This window comes from Orycteropus afer, unplaced genomic scaffold (assembly GCF_000298275.1).
Source record: "Orycteropus afer afer isolate SDZICR_OR568_19922 unplaced genomic scaffold, OryAfe1.0 scaffold00169, whole genome shotgun sequence".
Lineage (NCBI taxonomy): Eukaryota > Metazoa > Chordata > Mammalia > Tubulidentata > Orycteropodidae > Orycteropus > Orycteropus afer.
The window spans coordinates 416245-432937 of NW_006921756.1; the positions used below are offsets into that span (position 1 = coordinate 416245).

The 16693-nt window shown below is 39.0% G+C and overlaps 1 protein-coding gene across 1 annotated transcript in view; it reads right to left on the reverse strand.

The window, feature by feature from the left end:
* The window catches only part of TESK2 (testis associated actin remodelling kinase 2), a 251454-nt gene that overhangs the window by 166376 nt on the left and 68385 nt on the right, over positions 1-16693 (reverse strand). Inside the window, exon 2 of the mRNA XM_007946667.2 lies at positions 4852-4973. Within this exon, the coding sequence (XP_007944858.1) occupies positions 4852-4973 (122 nt within the window). The remainder of the gene's footprint in view (positions 1-4851; positions 4974-16693) is intronic.

Consider the following 16693-nt stretch of genomic DNA (forward strand, 5'->3'; position numbering starts at 1 on the left):
AAACATGATCAGCTTAAAAATATCAAATCAAGACTCATCCACCTCACATTCCACAAGGGGGAGGCCTCCTAATTGATCTCTTGCCCATCAGTCTCCCTGTAAACTATTCTGTATCTTGACATCATTTATCCTCTGTCATGTCCTACTCAGAATTCAATAAACAAAGCATAAAACGCAATCTTCTCAGCTTTATGCAAAGCATCTTTGCATAATTTGGCCTCATTTTACCTTTCCAGATCCTCAGGTCTTCTAGAAGCCTGGCAGAAAGAGCCTAGGCCAACTCATAATCTCTAGGCCTCAAGTCTTCACTAAACACTGGTTGTGAAAATTAAATCTTTAATTAAGTAAAGCACTCAGCCCACAAGTCTTTAATAAACAATGAGTCTCTATAATTATTAGCCAAATAGGTCTTTACTCAGTGACTCCTAAAAAAGCGCTGCGCTTTCACCTCTGTGCTTTACTATTTTGCTCCTGTCTGACTGCCTTCCCTACTTCTAAAACCCTACCAACCCCTGAAACTATTAAATCTAAAATCAAAAATATCCTCTGAAGTCTTCTTAAACTCAAACAATAGTTCAGCTTAACTAGTAATGAATATCTCCCTGGAAAATTATTATCTTTTAAGATCTATCTATATAGGATCCAACTGACAACAATAATTTGAAAGATTAGATAGGAATCTTGGGGGGAGGAGGTCAGTGAGTTTATGTTAATGGAGGAGGAACAAGTAAGAAAAGGAGGGTGAGACTTTTTGCACAATTTGAAGAATATAATCAATGTCACTAAATTGCACATGTAGAAACTTGTTGAATTGTTATATGTTTTGCTGTGTATATTATCAACATCAACAATGAAAATAAAATAAATTACTTAAAAAATACTGTTTCAAATAGTTCAATGATATATAAATACAACCCTATCAAGATGCAAGGTCTAGCTCAAGTTCCCTCCTCCAAGGTTTCCCTGACTCTGCCAAATCAATATGACTTTTCATTCCTTTGAACTTCCATAGCACTTAAGAGTTTATTTTACCCAAGTGGTAGTATCCGAGCTGATTTTATTAGTTCTCTTCTCCTGGATATGTCTTAGAACCCCAATTAGAATATAAATTCTTTGCTAGCAGACATTACATTTTATATATACAACTTTATACCTTTTTGAAATCTAACATATCACCATGTATATACTAGAGTTCAAAACATGTATTATTCTGATTTACGGATTTGGAAGAAAGTCATAAGAATAAAAATATTGGCTGAACATTTCTGTAGTGGACTACTATTGTTAGGTGCCATCGAGTCCGTTACAACTCACAGCAACCCTATGTACAGCTGACAAGACACTGCCCAGTCCTATGCCATCCTTACAACCATTAATGTGACTGAACACCTTGTTGCAGCCTCTGTGTCAATCCATCTCCATGAGGGTCTTCCCCTTTTTTGCTGACCCTAGTGGCTAAGGCACTTGACTGCTAACCAGAAGGCAGGTGGTTCAAACCCACCAGCCACTCCTCAGAAGGAAGGCTGGGCAATCCTACTTCCGTAGTGATACTGCCTCGGAAACCAAGGAGGGGTCGCTATGAGTCGGGGCCGACTCGACGGCAAACAACAACAACAACAACAACTACTTTACCAAGCATAATATCCTTCTTCAGGGACTGGTCCCTTCCAACAACATGACCAAAGTACGTGAGATGAAGTTTGGCCATTCTTGCTTCTAAGGAGCATTCTGGCTGCACTTCTTCCAAGATAGATTTGTTTGTTCTTCTGTCAGTCAGTGGTATTTTCAGTATTCTTTGCCAACACCACAATTCAAATGCATTAGTTCTTCGGTCTTCATTATTCACTGTCCAACTTTCCCAAGCATATGAGGCTATATAAAATACTATGGCTTGGGTCAGGCACATGTTAGTCTTCAAAGGGACTATCTTAATTCTTTAACACTTTGAAGAGATCTTTTGAAGCAGATTTGCCCAGTGGAATACGTTGTCTCATTTCTTGACTGCTGCTTCCGTGGGTGTTGATTGTGGATCCAAGTAAAATGAAATCCTTGATAACTTCAATCTTTTCCCCATTTTACAAGATGTTGCTTGTCAGTCCAGTTGTGAGGACTTTTCTTTCTTTTATGTTGAAGTGTAATCCATACTAAAGACTGTAGTCTTTGATCTTCATCAGTAAATGCTTCCAATCTTCTTCACTTTCAGAAAGCAAGCCAAGTTGTATTATCTGCATATCGCAGGTTGTTGATGAGTCTTCTTCCAATCCTGATGCTATATTCTTCTTCATATAGTTCAGTTTCTCAGATGATTTGCTCAGCATACAGACTGAATAAGTATGGTGAAAGGACACAACCCTGATGCATACTTTTCCTTATTTTGAACCATGCAATATTCCCTTGATCTGTTCCAATGATTGCCTCTACAGATTCTTCATGAACACAATTAAGTGTTCCCATTCTTTGCAATGTTATCTGTAATTTGTTATTGTGGTGTAGTAAATTACTTCATGTGGCTTTTCTACCCATAAGTCTTTGTAAACTCCAAGGTGGGATTTTCTATAAGCAACTGAGGAGCTCCTGATTGCTGAAGGTGTCCACCTGGAGTATTTCTGTTGGGAGTGGCACAAAACAATGTTCTGGGAGGTGCACACTCTCTCTCAGGTGCTTAGAGTTCTGATGCTATAATTGGCTAGTTTGACCACCCTTGGGGCTCAAAAGGAGGCCTCCTAGAGTCAGAACTCTCTCTGACTGCTGGTTGAGGAAGACGTGCTGCTGAAAGAGACACGGGCTCCTGAGACACGTGTTACTGGGAAAGAGACGCAAGAGACACGCATTGCTGAGTGAGACACCGAGGGACCAGTACTGCTGGGAAAGAGACTGTGAGAGACTGTTGGCTGAGGGACGGTGGGCTGGGAGAGAGACTGAGCATTTTTCCTGAACTTGAATTGTAGCCTGTGGTGCTTCCCTAATAAACCCCATAATCTGTGAGCTCTGTGTGGCCACTGCAGTGAATTATTGAATGCAGGAGAGAGGTGGTGGGTGCTTTGGGAGGAACGGTTGGAGAAAGGGCTGGAGGGAGGCTGCATGTCTGGCCTTGCAGTAATAGGCCTTGGGTTACTGCTGTTAATCCTGTCTTCCTCTTGTGGGATTAGAGGAGGTCAGAATATGTGGCCTCCTTGTCTTTTTTGCAGTTATGATACACATATGCCTTTGCATAGTCAATAAAACATAGGTAAACATCTTTCTGGTATTCTCTGTTTTCGGACAAGATCCATCTGAAATCAGCAATGATATCCTTCATTTCATATCCTCTTCTGAATCCAGCTTGAATTTCTGGAAGTTCCCTGTCAATATACTGCTGCAACCATTTCTGAATTACCTTCAGCAAAATTTTACTTGTGTGTGATACTAATGATATTTAATTGATAATTTCCATATCCTGTTGCATCGCCTTTCTTTGGAATAAGCACAAATATGGATCTCTTCCAGTTGGCTGGCCAGGTAGCTGCCTTCCGAGTTCTTTGGCATAAATGAGTGAGTGTGTCTAGTGCTGAATCCTTTTGTTGAAACATCTCAATGAGTATTCTATTAATTCCTGAAGCCTTGTTTTTCAACAATTCCTTCAGACTTCTTAGACTTAGACTTAGACCTTAGACTTCTTCCTTCAATACTATTCATTCTTGAAAATATGTTACACCTCCTGAAATGGTTGAATGTTGACCAATTCCTTTTGGTACAGTGACTCTGTGAATTCATTACATCTTCTTTTGATGTTTCCTGAATAGTTCAATATTTTGCCCATAAATTCTAACTCACTCCTGTTGAGTTGGATCCAATTCATAGCGACCCCTCCTTGGGTTTCTGAGGCGGTATCACTACGGAAGTAGATTGCCTAATCTTCCTTCCAAGGAGTGGCTGGTGGGTTTGAACCACCAGCCTTCTGGTTAGCAGTCAAATACCTTAGGCACTATGCCACCAGAGCTCCCATTAGAATCCTTCAACACAGCAATTTAAAGCTTGAATTTTTTCTTCAGTTCTTTCAGGTTAAAAGAAGTAGACTAGAAAGCCAGTAATTCTCTATAAAGATAGAAAGTTTCAAAGAAGCCATATAATCTAATTTTCATAATTTAGAACCACAGACCAAACATGTAAGTCATTATTAAAATGTATGATTCCTCTCTAGTCCTATATAGATATATAAAATATTAGCAGTGAGTGAACAGCACTTCTAATTGTTTAGTGTCTACACATAAGCACTACTTAAATATCTATTAAACTTAATTGTCTTATTTGATCTCCTTTGGAAATATACTCACCTCACTAAAATATCAAGATAATTAAAATGAGAAACATTGAGATACTGATTATTAGAAAGTAATGATTATATAATTTATTATATATAAAAACAGTTCTCCTTTAAAAAGGCAAAGTGTGCCTCCTCCTTATACGAGTGAAAGTTAAGGGTAAACAACTTGAGGGCAAAATTTTATTTTTGTTTTCATCCACTGATTGAATTATAATTCCTTATGAAGCAATTAAGACATTTAAATAACCACATAAAGACCAAAGTCTTCCCTCTGTGGTAAACTACTAATTCAGTAATAGGAAACAACTGTTCTAATGCACTGTTACTAAGAGTTAAGCAACTGGAGGGACAGAAAAAGTCAGTTTATTAAATACAGGAAATTACACTCAGTGGATAGAAAAAGATCTAGGGCACAGCTAAACCCCGGCAAGACAGATTCAGCATGATAAATCCTGAGCCTCTCCTTTTAGCTGTCAGTGTTATTCTAACAAACCTCCAATAGTGCTTCAGCTTTGGTCCTGGTTCCCAGAAGGAGAGAAAACCATTACCTAAGGATATTGGGATGGGAGAGTCTATTCATGAGCTGTACTTCCTTCAGCATGTTTGCCCGGTTACTGCTCAACGTGTTCATCTTCAAAGCCATCACCTGGCCAGAAGCTCGGTGGCGTACCTAGAAAACAAAACAGAACAAGAAAAGAGGCTCAAGACAACAGCTACATATGAGAACAAAGTCTCCACATGTATAACATGCCCAGATGTTTTAGTACCAGTTTAGAAAAAACAGAAACGGTAAGGGGTGTTTTTCTGTGAACCCTGATTACACTGGGGTCTCACTTCCATTAATGGAGATAGATTTAGTCCATCCAAGGAAAAAACTGTTTCACATTTAGCTGGCCAGAAAAACATGACTAATAAACATGTCAAGAAAGCATGTTTTTTTTCTATACCTTAGAAAAAAGTGGGGGAAATTTTCAGACTGGTTTCTATAGCCAACACTGGTAAGTCTTATGGCACCAAAAGGAAAAAAAAAGTACCTTCTGTGGAATTTTAAGTGTACACAAAAAAAGATACACATTTTATATAATACTTAACTATAAAACTATCTTTACAACACACTAAATCCACATCCTCAAAATCTCCTCCAAGCACCATGAAAATATATCTATCGAGGAAAAAAGCACCATGTGTTAAATATAGAAAGAAGTCAGTGAACATAATATTGTAATAATTCAACCCAAAGCACCTTGCAATCATTAAGCACACAGACCACATCACTCACACTTATGTCCACATGCAAAGAAAAGTCTACCTCTAAAAGTATCCACCTTCTATGCATTCAATATATCTTACATGCAAAAATACTATTTAAAAATTTCAATGCATACTCTACAAGGTTCAAAAACCACAATACTTTTTCTTTACAGTAAAATTAGTATGTTTAAATAAGGCTGCTGTTGTTGTTGTTATGTGCCGTCGAGTCATACCTGACTCATAGCGACCCCTCCTTGGGTTTCCGAGACAGTATCACTATGGAAGTAGGATTGCCCAACCTTCCTTCCGAGGAGTGACTGGTGGGTTTGAACCACCAGCCATCTGGTTAGCAGGCAAGTGTCTTAGCCACTATGCTACCAGAGCTCCCAATAAGGCTGCAGTAGTAGTAAAATAAGAGCACCACAGAAAATATTTTAGTTCCCTTATTCAAAAGAGGTCTCTGAGAGGTGCAAATGGTTAAGTGCTCCACAACTAGCAGAAAGGTTAGCAGTGTGAACCCCCCCAAATGTGCCACAAGACAAGCTTGGCAATCTGCTTCTAAAAGATTGCAGCCTTGAATACCCTATGGAGCAAGCAGTTCTATTCTGCACACGGAGGGTCACCACGAGTCGGAATGAACTTGACTCAAGAGCAACTAACAACAACCTGAAAGATGCTCAATTTTTCAGAGAGATGTATGCATACCTACAGGGAAAGTATAAATGAGGCAGTAGGAAAATTAAGAGATGAAGTATGGGACTTCATTACTTTCCAGTTAAAAAAAAAAAAAAAATAGCTCAGATCATGCACAACACAGACCTGCTATGCAAAAATGTATTATTTCAGTATACTTGACGAAGTGGGAAATCCAACAGAAAACACGACAATTGACTGAACTCTTGAACCTCTATAAACTCCTTCAAATGACAGTAGCCCCAGAAACTTAGTGTATCTATTAATACGGGACATCACAAGTCATCTTAGAAGTCAAAGAAACAATATTTAAGAGTGACAGGACAGAGAGGAGAATAGGAAGAGGGAAAAAAAAAAAAAAAACACTCAGAGCCACAGGAACTCTGATCAGAAAAACTTACGGAGAACACTGACTGCCTTTCCCCTCTTCTAGATCACTTAGGGAGATTTGGAACCCAACCCTCTTCCCAGTGCATCAATGATTCTGTTGTCATGAACCTTGTGACTGATGAAAGACAAGTGGCTTTCCTTTTCAGATCCTGCATGGATAAGTAAAAAGAAACATTTATATACAAAGAACTCACTGACAGTATTTTTCCAATTCTATTTACAGAAGACATCTGTGTTTTAATAAGGGCTCTCCATCCTGAAAGTCACTCTTCTTTTTCTTTAATCAACTAAAAACTGCCACCCTGAGTTTATAACAAAATGTCAGCTGTTAAGAAACTTTGATATGTTTTAAAATGTGAGAAAAGTCAGGGTTAAACAATGTGCGTTTCAAACTAATCAGAAAAAAAAAAAAAAAAAAAAACTTCTTTAAACAAGTAGACAGGATGCCAAACATGTTCATGAGTCACTGTCATGTCTTTCATCTGCATAAAATATTCTTCCTCTCCTCTCCTCTAGCCCCTCAAATTCTACTTATTTTTCAGAGCCACATTAAAAAAAGAAGATGCCTCCTCCCTGAAACCTTCCTTGGTTTCTTTCTTCATACTACCTCATACCTTCATACATTTATAATATCAATATAACACTCATCTCATTGTTGATTAATATAATTAATACTTTCTCACTAGACTATAAAGTACCTTGAGAACAGGACTCATTTTGTATTCAACTTTATTTTTCAGTGCCTAGAGTAAAGCCTAGGGAGCTCTGGTGGTATAGGGCCTAAGGCATTTGACTGCTAACTAGAAGACTGGCAGTTCAAACCCACCAGCCACTCCTCGGAAGGAAAGTTGGGCAATCTACTTCTGTAGTGATACCGCCTTGTGAACCCAAGAAGGGGTCGCTATGAGTCAGATCTGACTTGACAGTGAGTTTGAGTAAAGCCTAGCAGATCATAATGGCAAACTGAAAACAATGGCAACAACAGTTAAATGATACTTTTTAAATACCTTCTATGGGCCAGTGACACATTTATTTATCTAGGTGTTTTCTTTTAACCAAAAAGAAAATCGAACTAGTATCAAGTGAATTCCAACTCACTGGCAAACCCCACATGTGTCAGAGTAGAACTGTGCTCCCTAGTGTTTTCAATGGCTGGTTTTTCGGAAGAAGATCTCCAAGCCTTTTTGCCAAGGTGCCTCTGGTTGAACTGCCAACTTTTCTGAACCTTTTAGGTAGCACCCAAGTATTTAACCACTTGTATCACCCTGAGACAAACTAACTGATCAGTCATTAAGAAAACATAAAGTGGCATTAGGTATGCAACAATCAGGAAGTTTCTCCCCTTGATCAAAGGTTCAGAACAGATCTTAAAACTAAAACTGAAGGTAAAAATAACTTTAAGATCTGCAAACAACAGCTCCCACCCACCAACTAGAGATGTGTGCATGCAGCTTAGAGGTGAATGATAATCTTCCATTCATTTTTTCAGCTACATTCAAACAGCAGCAAAAATTATTTGTCTTCTATATGTAGATGGAATTTGCCAGCTACTGAAAAGATTAATCATCATGAGACATCAGCTTGTCAGTTCTTCCAGTACCCTTGTACCTCAAAATTGCAAAGTTATCTTGTTGCTCTCCTGCTTAAAACTGTTCAGTGACTCACTACCTGAGAGATAAAGTCCAATTCCGTAGCAAACTAAGCCCATCAGCTGCCTGTTTATCCTCCCTTACTCTCCTTTAGCTATTACATGTTGTGTTTTTGTTAGGTGCCATTGCTCCGACTCATAGCGACCCTGTATACAACAGAACAAAACACTGCACAGTCCTGCGCCACCTCACAATCCTTGCTATACCTGAGCCCATCACTGCAGCCACTGTGTCAATCCATCTTGTTGAGGGCCTCCCCTTTTTTCGCTGACCCTCCACTTTACCAAGCATGAAATCCTTCTCCAGGGAATGGTCCCTTCTCACAATATGACCAAAGTATAGGCAAGACAAAGTTGGGCCACTGCCGCTTCCGAGGAGCATTCAGCTGCACTTTTTCCAAAACAGATTTGTTAGTTCTTCTGGCAGTACTATTCATAACCGCCACTTGTCTGCCATTTGTTGTACTGTGGTAGCTTGCATGTTGCTGTAAGGCTGAAGGCTATGCTACCAGTATTTCAAATACCAGCAGGGTCACCACTGTGGATAGATTTCAGTGGAGTTTCCAGACTGACAGACTCAGAAGAAGGAAAGGGCCATCCACTCCTCAAAGAATTGGCCAGTGAAAACCTTACAAATATTTATTATATACTACTTGTAATTCTCTCCAAAAACACCATCCTCTCATATTTCCTTGTTTTATACATGATATTCTCCTTGCCTTGATGCAATCCTCAATTCCAACCCTCCCATCCCAATCTCCTACCAAATTCCTTTCAATGATACCAGATGTAGGAAACATCACTTCCTCTGGGAATACCTCACTTCAAGAACAGTTGGATGGCTCTACTCTGTGTTTTCTGTCTTACTTTACCTCTATTATAGCATTTGCATATTATATGTTGTTAGCCTACCAAGCTATTCCCTAGATGCTTAAAGGCAAGAACTGCCTTATTCATTTCTTTATCCCTCAGACAGTAATTCTAATCTCCCCATCTCTCCCTCCCACACTCACATCCTGACACACAGGATTTATTCTCATATGAACAAATTTAGATTTTTTTCCAAAAAAAAAAAAGAGGTATGCAGGAAATAAAAGCATTGTAATTAATTATAAGGAGTTCTGGTAGCATAGTGCCTAAGGCACTTGACTGCTAACCAGAAGGCTGGCAGTTCAAACCCACCAGCCACTCCTCGGAAGGAAGGTTGGGCAATCTACTTCCATAGTGATACTGCCTCGGCAACCCAAGGAGGGGTCACTATGAGTCAGGGCTGACTCTATGGCACATAACAACAACACAATTAATTATAAAACTACTGACAGACATTAGAAGGCTGGTCACTATAGACTCTGGAATAAAAAATTAGGTTGTAGCTAATGCATGATCCCATGTCCATTAGCTATATCTTACTCCATATTTATTCAAGAAAGCATACTGACATGTATATAAGAATGATGTTAATACAGATGTTTCTCAAATTCAGCTCCAACTTAATTTTTTAAAGTAAATTATTTGCACATATTGGTACTTTAATCATTTTTAACAAATAACAAATCACGTGCAATACACTTCACCTTTAGTAGTATAAAACCAAGTTGAGAACCTCTTCCATGGCACAGTGTCTAGCACTTAGCAGTTAACTGCTCAAAAAATGTTTGCTGAATTTAACTAATTAACTTGAGTCAAGAAGCTTATTTTCTAGAGGAAGAAAAAAGCATAAATACCTGACCAATTAAGAGAAATGCAAGCAGAAAATTAACTAACAATAATGTGAGCTGCCATAAAGTAATTAATCATAAAGTTAACAATTAAATGAATGGCTTATGACTTTCAGTCAAGAAGTCACAGTACAATAATATACAATAAGCTGGTGTGTTGTTGTTGTTGTTGTTGCTGTTGTTAGGGGCTGGTGAGTCAGCTCCAACTTGGAGCAACCCTATGTACATCAGAACAAAACACTGTCTGGTCCTGGGCCAGTCTCACAATTCTTGCTATACTTGAGCCCATTGCTGCAGCCACTGTGTCTATCTATATTATTGAGGGCCTTCCCCTTTTTTGTTGACCCTGCACTTTACCAAGCATGATATCCTTCTCCAGGCAATGGTCCCTTCTGACAACATGACCAAAGTAGGTGAGACAAAGTCCAGCCATTCTTACTTCCAAGGAGCATTCCAGCTGCACCTCTTTCAGGACAGATTTCTTAGTTCTTTTGGCAGTCCATGGTACTTTCAGTATTCTTCACCAACACAACTCAAGAGTATCAACTCTTCTTCGGTTTTCCTTATTCATTGTCCAGCTCTCACATGCACATGAGGCAATTGAAAATGCCATGGCTTGGGTTAGGGACACCTTAATCTTCACAGAGATATCTTTGTTCATCAGCACTTTAAAGAGGTCTTCTGCAGCAGATTTGCCAAGTGCAATACATCATATGATGTCCTAACTGTTGATTATGGAACCAAGTAATATGAAATCTTTGCAAGACTAACAACTTATTCATAGCAAATACCTTTTTTCAACAACATAAACAATGACTATACATGTGGACTTCACCAAATGGAATCCATAGGAATCAGATTGACTGTATCTGTGGCAAGAGGCAATGGAGAAGTTCAATATCTTCTGCCAAAACAAGGCCAGGAGCTGATTATGGAACAAACCATCAACTGTTCATATGCACATGCAAGGTAAAGTTGAAGACTATTAAAACAAGTCCATGAGGGCTAAAATATAACCTTGATAATATCTCTCCTGAATTTAGAGACCATTTAAAGAACAGATTTGATGCATTGAACACCAATAACTGAAAACCGAGGAATTGTGGGATGACATCAAGAACATCATTCGTAAAGAAAGCAAGAGGTCATTAAAAAGACAAGAAGAAAAGACCAAAACAGATGTCAGAAGAGGCTCTGAAACTTGCCCTTGAGCAGAGAGTAGCTAAAGTAAATGGAAGAAATGACAAGATAAAAGTGCTAAACAGAAGATTTGCAGAGCCAATTGCTATAATGATAAAGCCAACTACTATAATGAAATGTGCAAAGACCTGGAGTTAGAAAACCAAAAGGAAAGAATACACTCAGCATTTCTCAAGCTGAAAGAAGTGAGAAAAAACTTAAGCCTCAAGTTGCAATATTGAAAGATTCTATGGGCAAAATATTGAATGATGCAGGAAGCATCAAAAGATGGAAGGAATACACAGAGTCACTGTACCAAAAAGAATTGGTCTATGTTCATCCATTTCAGGAGGTGACATATGATCAAGAACCAATGGTATTGAAGGAAAAAGTTGCAGCTGCACTGAAGGAACTGGTGAAGAACAAGGCTCAAGGAATTGACGAGATACCCACTGAGATGTTTCAACAAACGGATGCCCCACTGGAGGCACTCATTTGGTTATGCCAAGAGATTCTGGAAGACAGCTACCTGGCTAATTGACAGGAAGACATCCATATTTGTACCCATTCCAAAGAAAGGTGATCCCACAGAATGTGGAAATTATCAAACAATATAATTAATATCAACAGTACATAACAACAACAACAATGCATGCAAGTAAAATGTTACTGAAGATAATTCAAAAATGGTTGCAGCAATACATTGTCAGAGAACTTCCAGAAATGCAAGCTGGATTCAGAAGAGCACATGGAATGAGGGATATCATTGCTGATGTCACTTGGATCTTAGCTGAAACAAATACCAGAAAGATGTTTACATATGTTTTATTGACTATGCCAAAGCATTTGTTTGTGTGGATCATGACAAATTGTGGATAACATTGAGAAGAATGGGAATTCCAGAACATTTGATTGTACTCGTGAGGAACCTGTAAATGAAAGAAATGACAAGATAAAAGGAGATCAGGAGGCTGTTGTTCAAAGAGAATAAAGAGATATTACATGGTTCAAAATCAAGAAGGTAGTACATCAGGGTTGTATCCTTTCACCATACTTATTCAACTTGTATGCTGAGCAAATAATCTGAGAAGGTGGATTATATAAAGAAGAATGTGGCATCAGGATTGGAGGAAGACTCATTAACAACTTGCTATATGCAGATGACACAATTTTGCTTGCTGAAAGTCAGGCTAACTTGAAGCACTTACTGATGAAGATTAAAGACTACAGTCTGCAGTATGGATTACTCCTCAATAAAGAAAACAAAAATCCTCACAACTGGTCCAACAAACACCTTCAGGGTAGATGGAGAAAAGATTGAAGTTGTTAAGGATTTCAGACTGCTTGGTTCTACAATAAACACCAATTGAAGCAGCAGTCAAGACATCAGACAATGTACTGCATTAGGCAAATCTGCTGTAAAGGACCTCTTTCAAATGATGAGGAGCAAGGATGTCTCCTTGAAGACAAAGGTGCGCCTGACCGAAGCATGGTATTTTCAATCACCTTTTATGCATGTGAGAGCTGGACAATGAATAACAAAGACCAAAGAAGAGTTGATGTTTTTGAGTTGTGGTATTGGAGAAAAATGCTAAAAGTACCATGGTCTGCTAAAAGAACTAACAAATCTGTCCTGGAGGAAGTGCAGCCAGAATGCTCCTTGGAAGTGAGAATGACCAGACTTCATTTCACCTGCTTTGGCCATGTTGTCAGAAGGAACCATTCCCTGGAGAAGGATATCATGCTTGGTAAAGTGGAGAGTCAACAAAGAAGGGAAAGGCCTTCAACAAGATGGATAGACACAGTGGCTGCAATGATGGGCTCAGGTATAACAAAAATCGTGAGGCTGGCACAGGACCAGGAAGTGTTTCGTTCTGCTGTGCATGGAGTCGCTATGAGTTGGAGACAACTCGATGGCACTTAACAACAACAATCTTCAAAGTAATCCTATGAGGTAAGTACTATTAATATCCCCATTTTACAGCTATGGAAACTGAGATAAAGAAAGGGTAAGTGACTTTTTCAACATCATACATCTAGATAAATGGCAGAAACAGAATTTGAACTCAGACAATGCAAAGGGCATTGGCATGACAGAATTGAGAATAGCTGATCTAAGGAAAAAAGCATTGTGTGGATACTATAATAACGATTAATTATAACTATATAATTAATTCTACCAAGAAATAAAAGTCATGATCTTGTATATATCTAAAAACATAGCCTTGTAACCTATAAAGCCTTTGCTCACTCTGTTTACATACACACACACATACATTCATACATAAATATGTATGATGAAGTTTCTGTGTGGTACAAATGGTACAAATGTTTAGCTGCAAACCCAAAGATTGGAGGTTCTAGTCTACCCAGAGGCACACTGGAAGAAAGGCCTGGAGAACTACTTTGGAAAAATCAGTCAATGAAAACTCTATGGAGCACAGTTCTACTCTGAAACACATGAGGTTGCCATGATTCAGAATCAACTTGACCCCAACTGTTTGTTTGGATTGTGATTTGGGTGAAAGTTTACAGAACAAACCCATTTTCTATATAGCAGTTCCTATACATTTTGTTTCATGACATTGATTGCAAGCCCATAATGTAACAGCTCTCTTCCTACTTCATCCCTGTGGTTACCTCTTCCCTGTGTCCTTCTTTCCTCTGCATTCCGGCACTCTGAGCTATCTTCCTGTGTAAAAGATGCCCTTCTCATCTTAAGGGCATCTTAAGAAGACAGATCATTCTAAGGAATGTATCTACCTGATGTAAGTGTTCACCCTATATGCCTATCTATTGTGTGGCTGGAAGCCATGGGAGTGAGTTCAATTCCAGGCCTGAAGGGTAATTAGGGGCCATTGTCTCAGGGGTTTCACCAGTCTCTATCAGACCACTAAGGCTGTTTTTTTCCCTTGATTTTGAATTTTGTTCCACATTTTTCTTCCACTCTATCCAGGATCTCCCGTACTGATCCCTTTCCAAGTGGTTGACAGTGCAAGCCGGGCACCATCTAGTTCTTCTGGTCTCAGAGTCAAGTAAGCTGAAGTCTGCATGGTCCATTAGTCATTTGGACTAATTGGACAGCAACTGTTTTTTGATTGATACCTTTCTACATCATGGTTTTCATAAATGCTCTATTTTAGTAGATACTGTATTTTAACTAAGAAGCCTAAATGGCACAGTGGTTAAGTACTTGCCTGATAACCAAAAGGTTAGCGGTTCAAATCAACCAGCCACTCTGCTGGAGAAAGATGTAGCAGTCTGCTTCCGTAAATATTACAGTCTTGGAAATCCTGTGGGGAGGTTCTACTCTGTCTTATAGGGTCACTATGAACCAGAATTCACTCTTCAGCAATGGGTTTTTTGTTTTGTATTTTAACTATATATATTTATTTATTTTCTACCACCCTAGGCAAACAGCTCTTTTAGGACAGGATCTTATTTTGTCTATCTCTAGCAAGTTGCCATGAATTGGAAGCTGCTCGACAGCAACCAGGTAACTGGTTAACACCTACCTCAATATCCTATACCTAGTGATACTGCCTCGGAAACCCAAGGAGGGGTCGCTATGAGTCGGGTCTGACTCAAGGGCACATAATAACAACAACAATGAACAGTAACTAAGTAGCTGTTGAATAAATAAAAGAATTAATGAGACAGGATAGCAAATAATTACAGTGTTTATTATATACTGAAAAAGAGATATCACTAGAGTGCTGTGAGATCACAGAGGGGGAAGTAACCAACCCTCTCATTCTCCTCACTGTAAAATAATACATTACAGAACCAGCTTTTTATAATATCCTTCATATGTCTTCACAAATATCATTTACAGAAATATTTCTATGCACTGAATGAATCCACAACTTGGTGTGCTTTCATTTTATGTTTTTCTAGTTGGATTATAATTAAGGTAAAGGACCTTGGGAGATATTTTTTATAATACTGCACAGTAATATACACACAGTAAAATGTGTTGCCTGATAAATTATCTCTTGATTTCATCCAGTGCTGAGCTCAGCCCACAAGAGGCACCTGCAAAGTTCTCGACAAATTAGTAGCCCAGCTTTCCCCATCAGCTCAGAAGCAAATTTTAAATGTACTGAATATGACCAAAAACTAAAATCATCCACTTTTGTGTGTGAACCCTAAGTATGCATGCAATACAAATATAAGAGTCTCATTTTAAAACATCATATCACATACCCTAGAATACACAATCCCCAAGGAGAGCTCCCTCAATGAACCCCCAGTACCTCAAAAGGAGTTGCAAAACCAGATAAATGCAACAAAGAAAACAATAGGAAATTTAGCAAGAAGCGGTTTAACAAAATTTAGCAAAAGAAGCAATAGGGCAATGCAACAAACACCATTTTCAAGGTATAGAAACCAAAAACTAAGTAATAAAAAGACAATCCCATTGCCATCAAGTCAATTCTGACTCAGAGTGACCCTACAGGCCAGCATAGAACTGCCCCATAAGGTTTCCAAAGTTGTGAATCTTTGTGGAAGAAGACTGCCTCATATCGCTCCCATATTACTGAGGGGTTTGAACTGCTGATTTTTTGGGTAGCAGCCGAATGCTTTAACCACTACACCACCACAGCTCCTCTAAGGCGCAAAGCACTAAGAAATACTATATTCTTTTTCCCAGGCTTTTCAATGCTAAATGTTAAAATAAGAGGTGGACAGTAGGAAGGGAAGGTATTTTTCTTCACTTTCTTTTTCATAAATTCCTGCAGTATGGTTTCAGCCCTTTGGAATTTATATTAGGTACATTTGGCAGGTTCCCTGATCTTCACGAACCTTTCTCTAACTGGTGCTTGTCTCTCACCTCCATATTCGCTCCCAAATAAAGGTGCTTCTCTATGTTCATTCTTTACTGCTCCAGTCCTTCCTGTTCCTCTTTTTCCTTGACTGTTTCTGGCATTCAAAACATTTTCTGCCTCATCCAGAACAAAGAAGAATGAAGAAAACCAAAGATGCATGGAAACAAGTAGTCCAGGGGACCAGTGAGCCATGCAAACTTCAATCTATATGACCCTGAGACCAGAAGAACTAGATGGTGTCCAGCTACCACTGTCAACCACTCAGAAAGGGATTAGTGCAGGAGATTCTGGACAGAGTGGAAGAACAATGTGGACCAAAACTGAAAATAAAAAAAAAAATCTATCAGGTCTGATAGAAGCTGGTGAGACCCTCAAGACTATAGCCCCCAGTTACCCTCCAGGCCTGGACTTGAATTCACTCCCATGGCTTCCAGCCAAACAACAGACAGGCATACAGGGTGTGAACATTTACATCAGGTAGATACACTCCTTGGAATGATCAATCATGGAAGAACAGAAGGGCAGTATTTGCACAGGGAGATAACTCAGGGGCAGACATGCACAGGAAAGGGCACAGGAAAGAACTAACTACAGGGAGGAAGTGGGAAGAGACCTGTTACATTGTGGGGAATTGCAGTTAATGTCATGAAACAAAATGTGTATGAACTGCTGTATAGAAAAT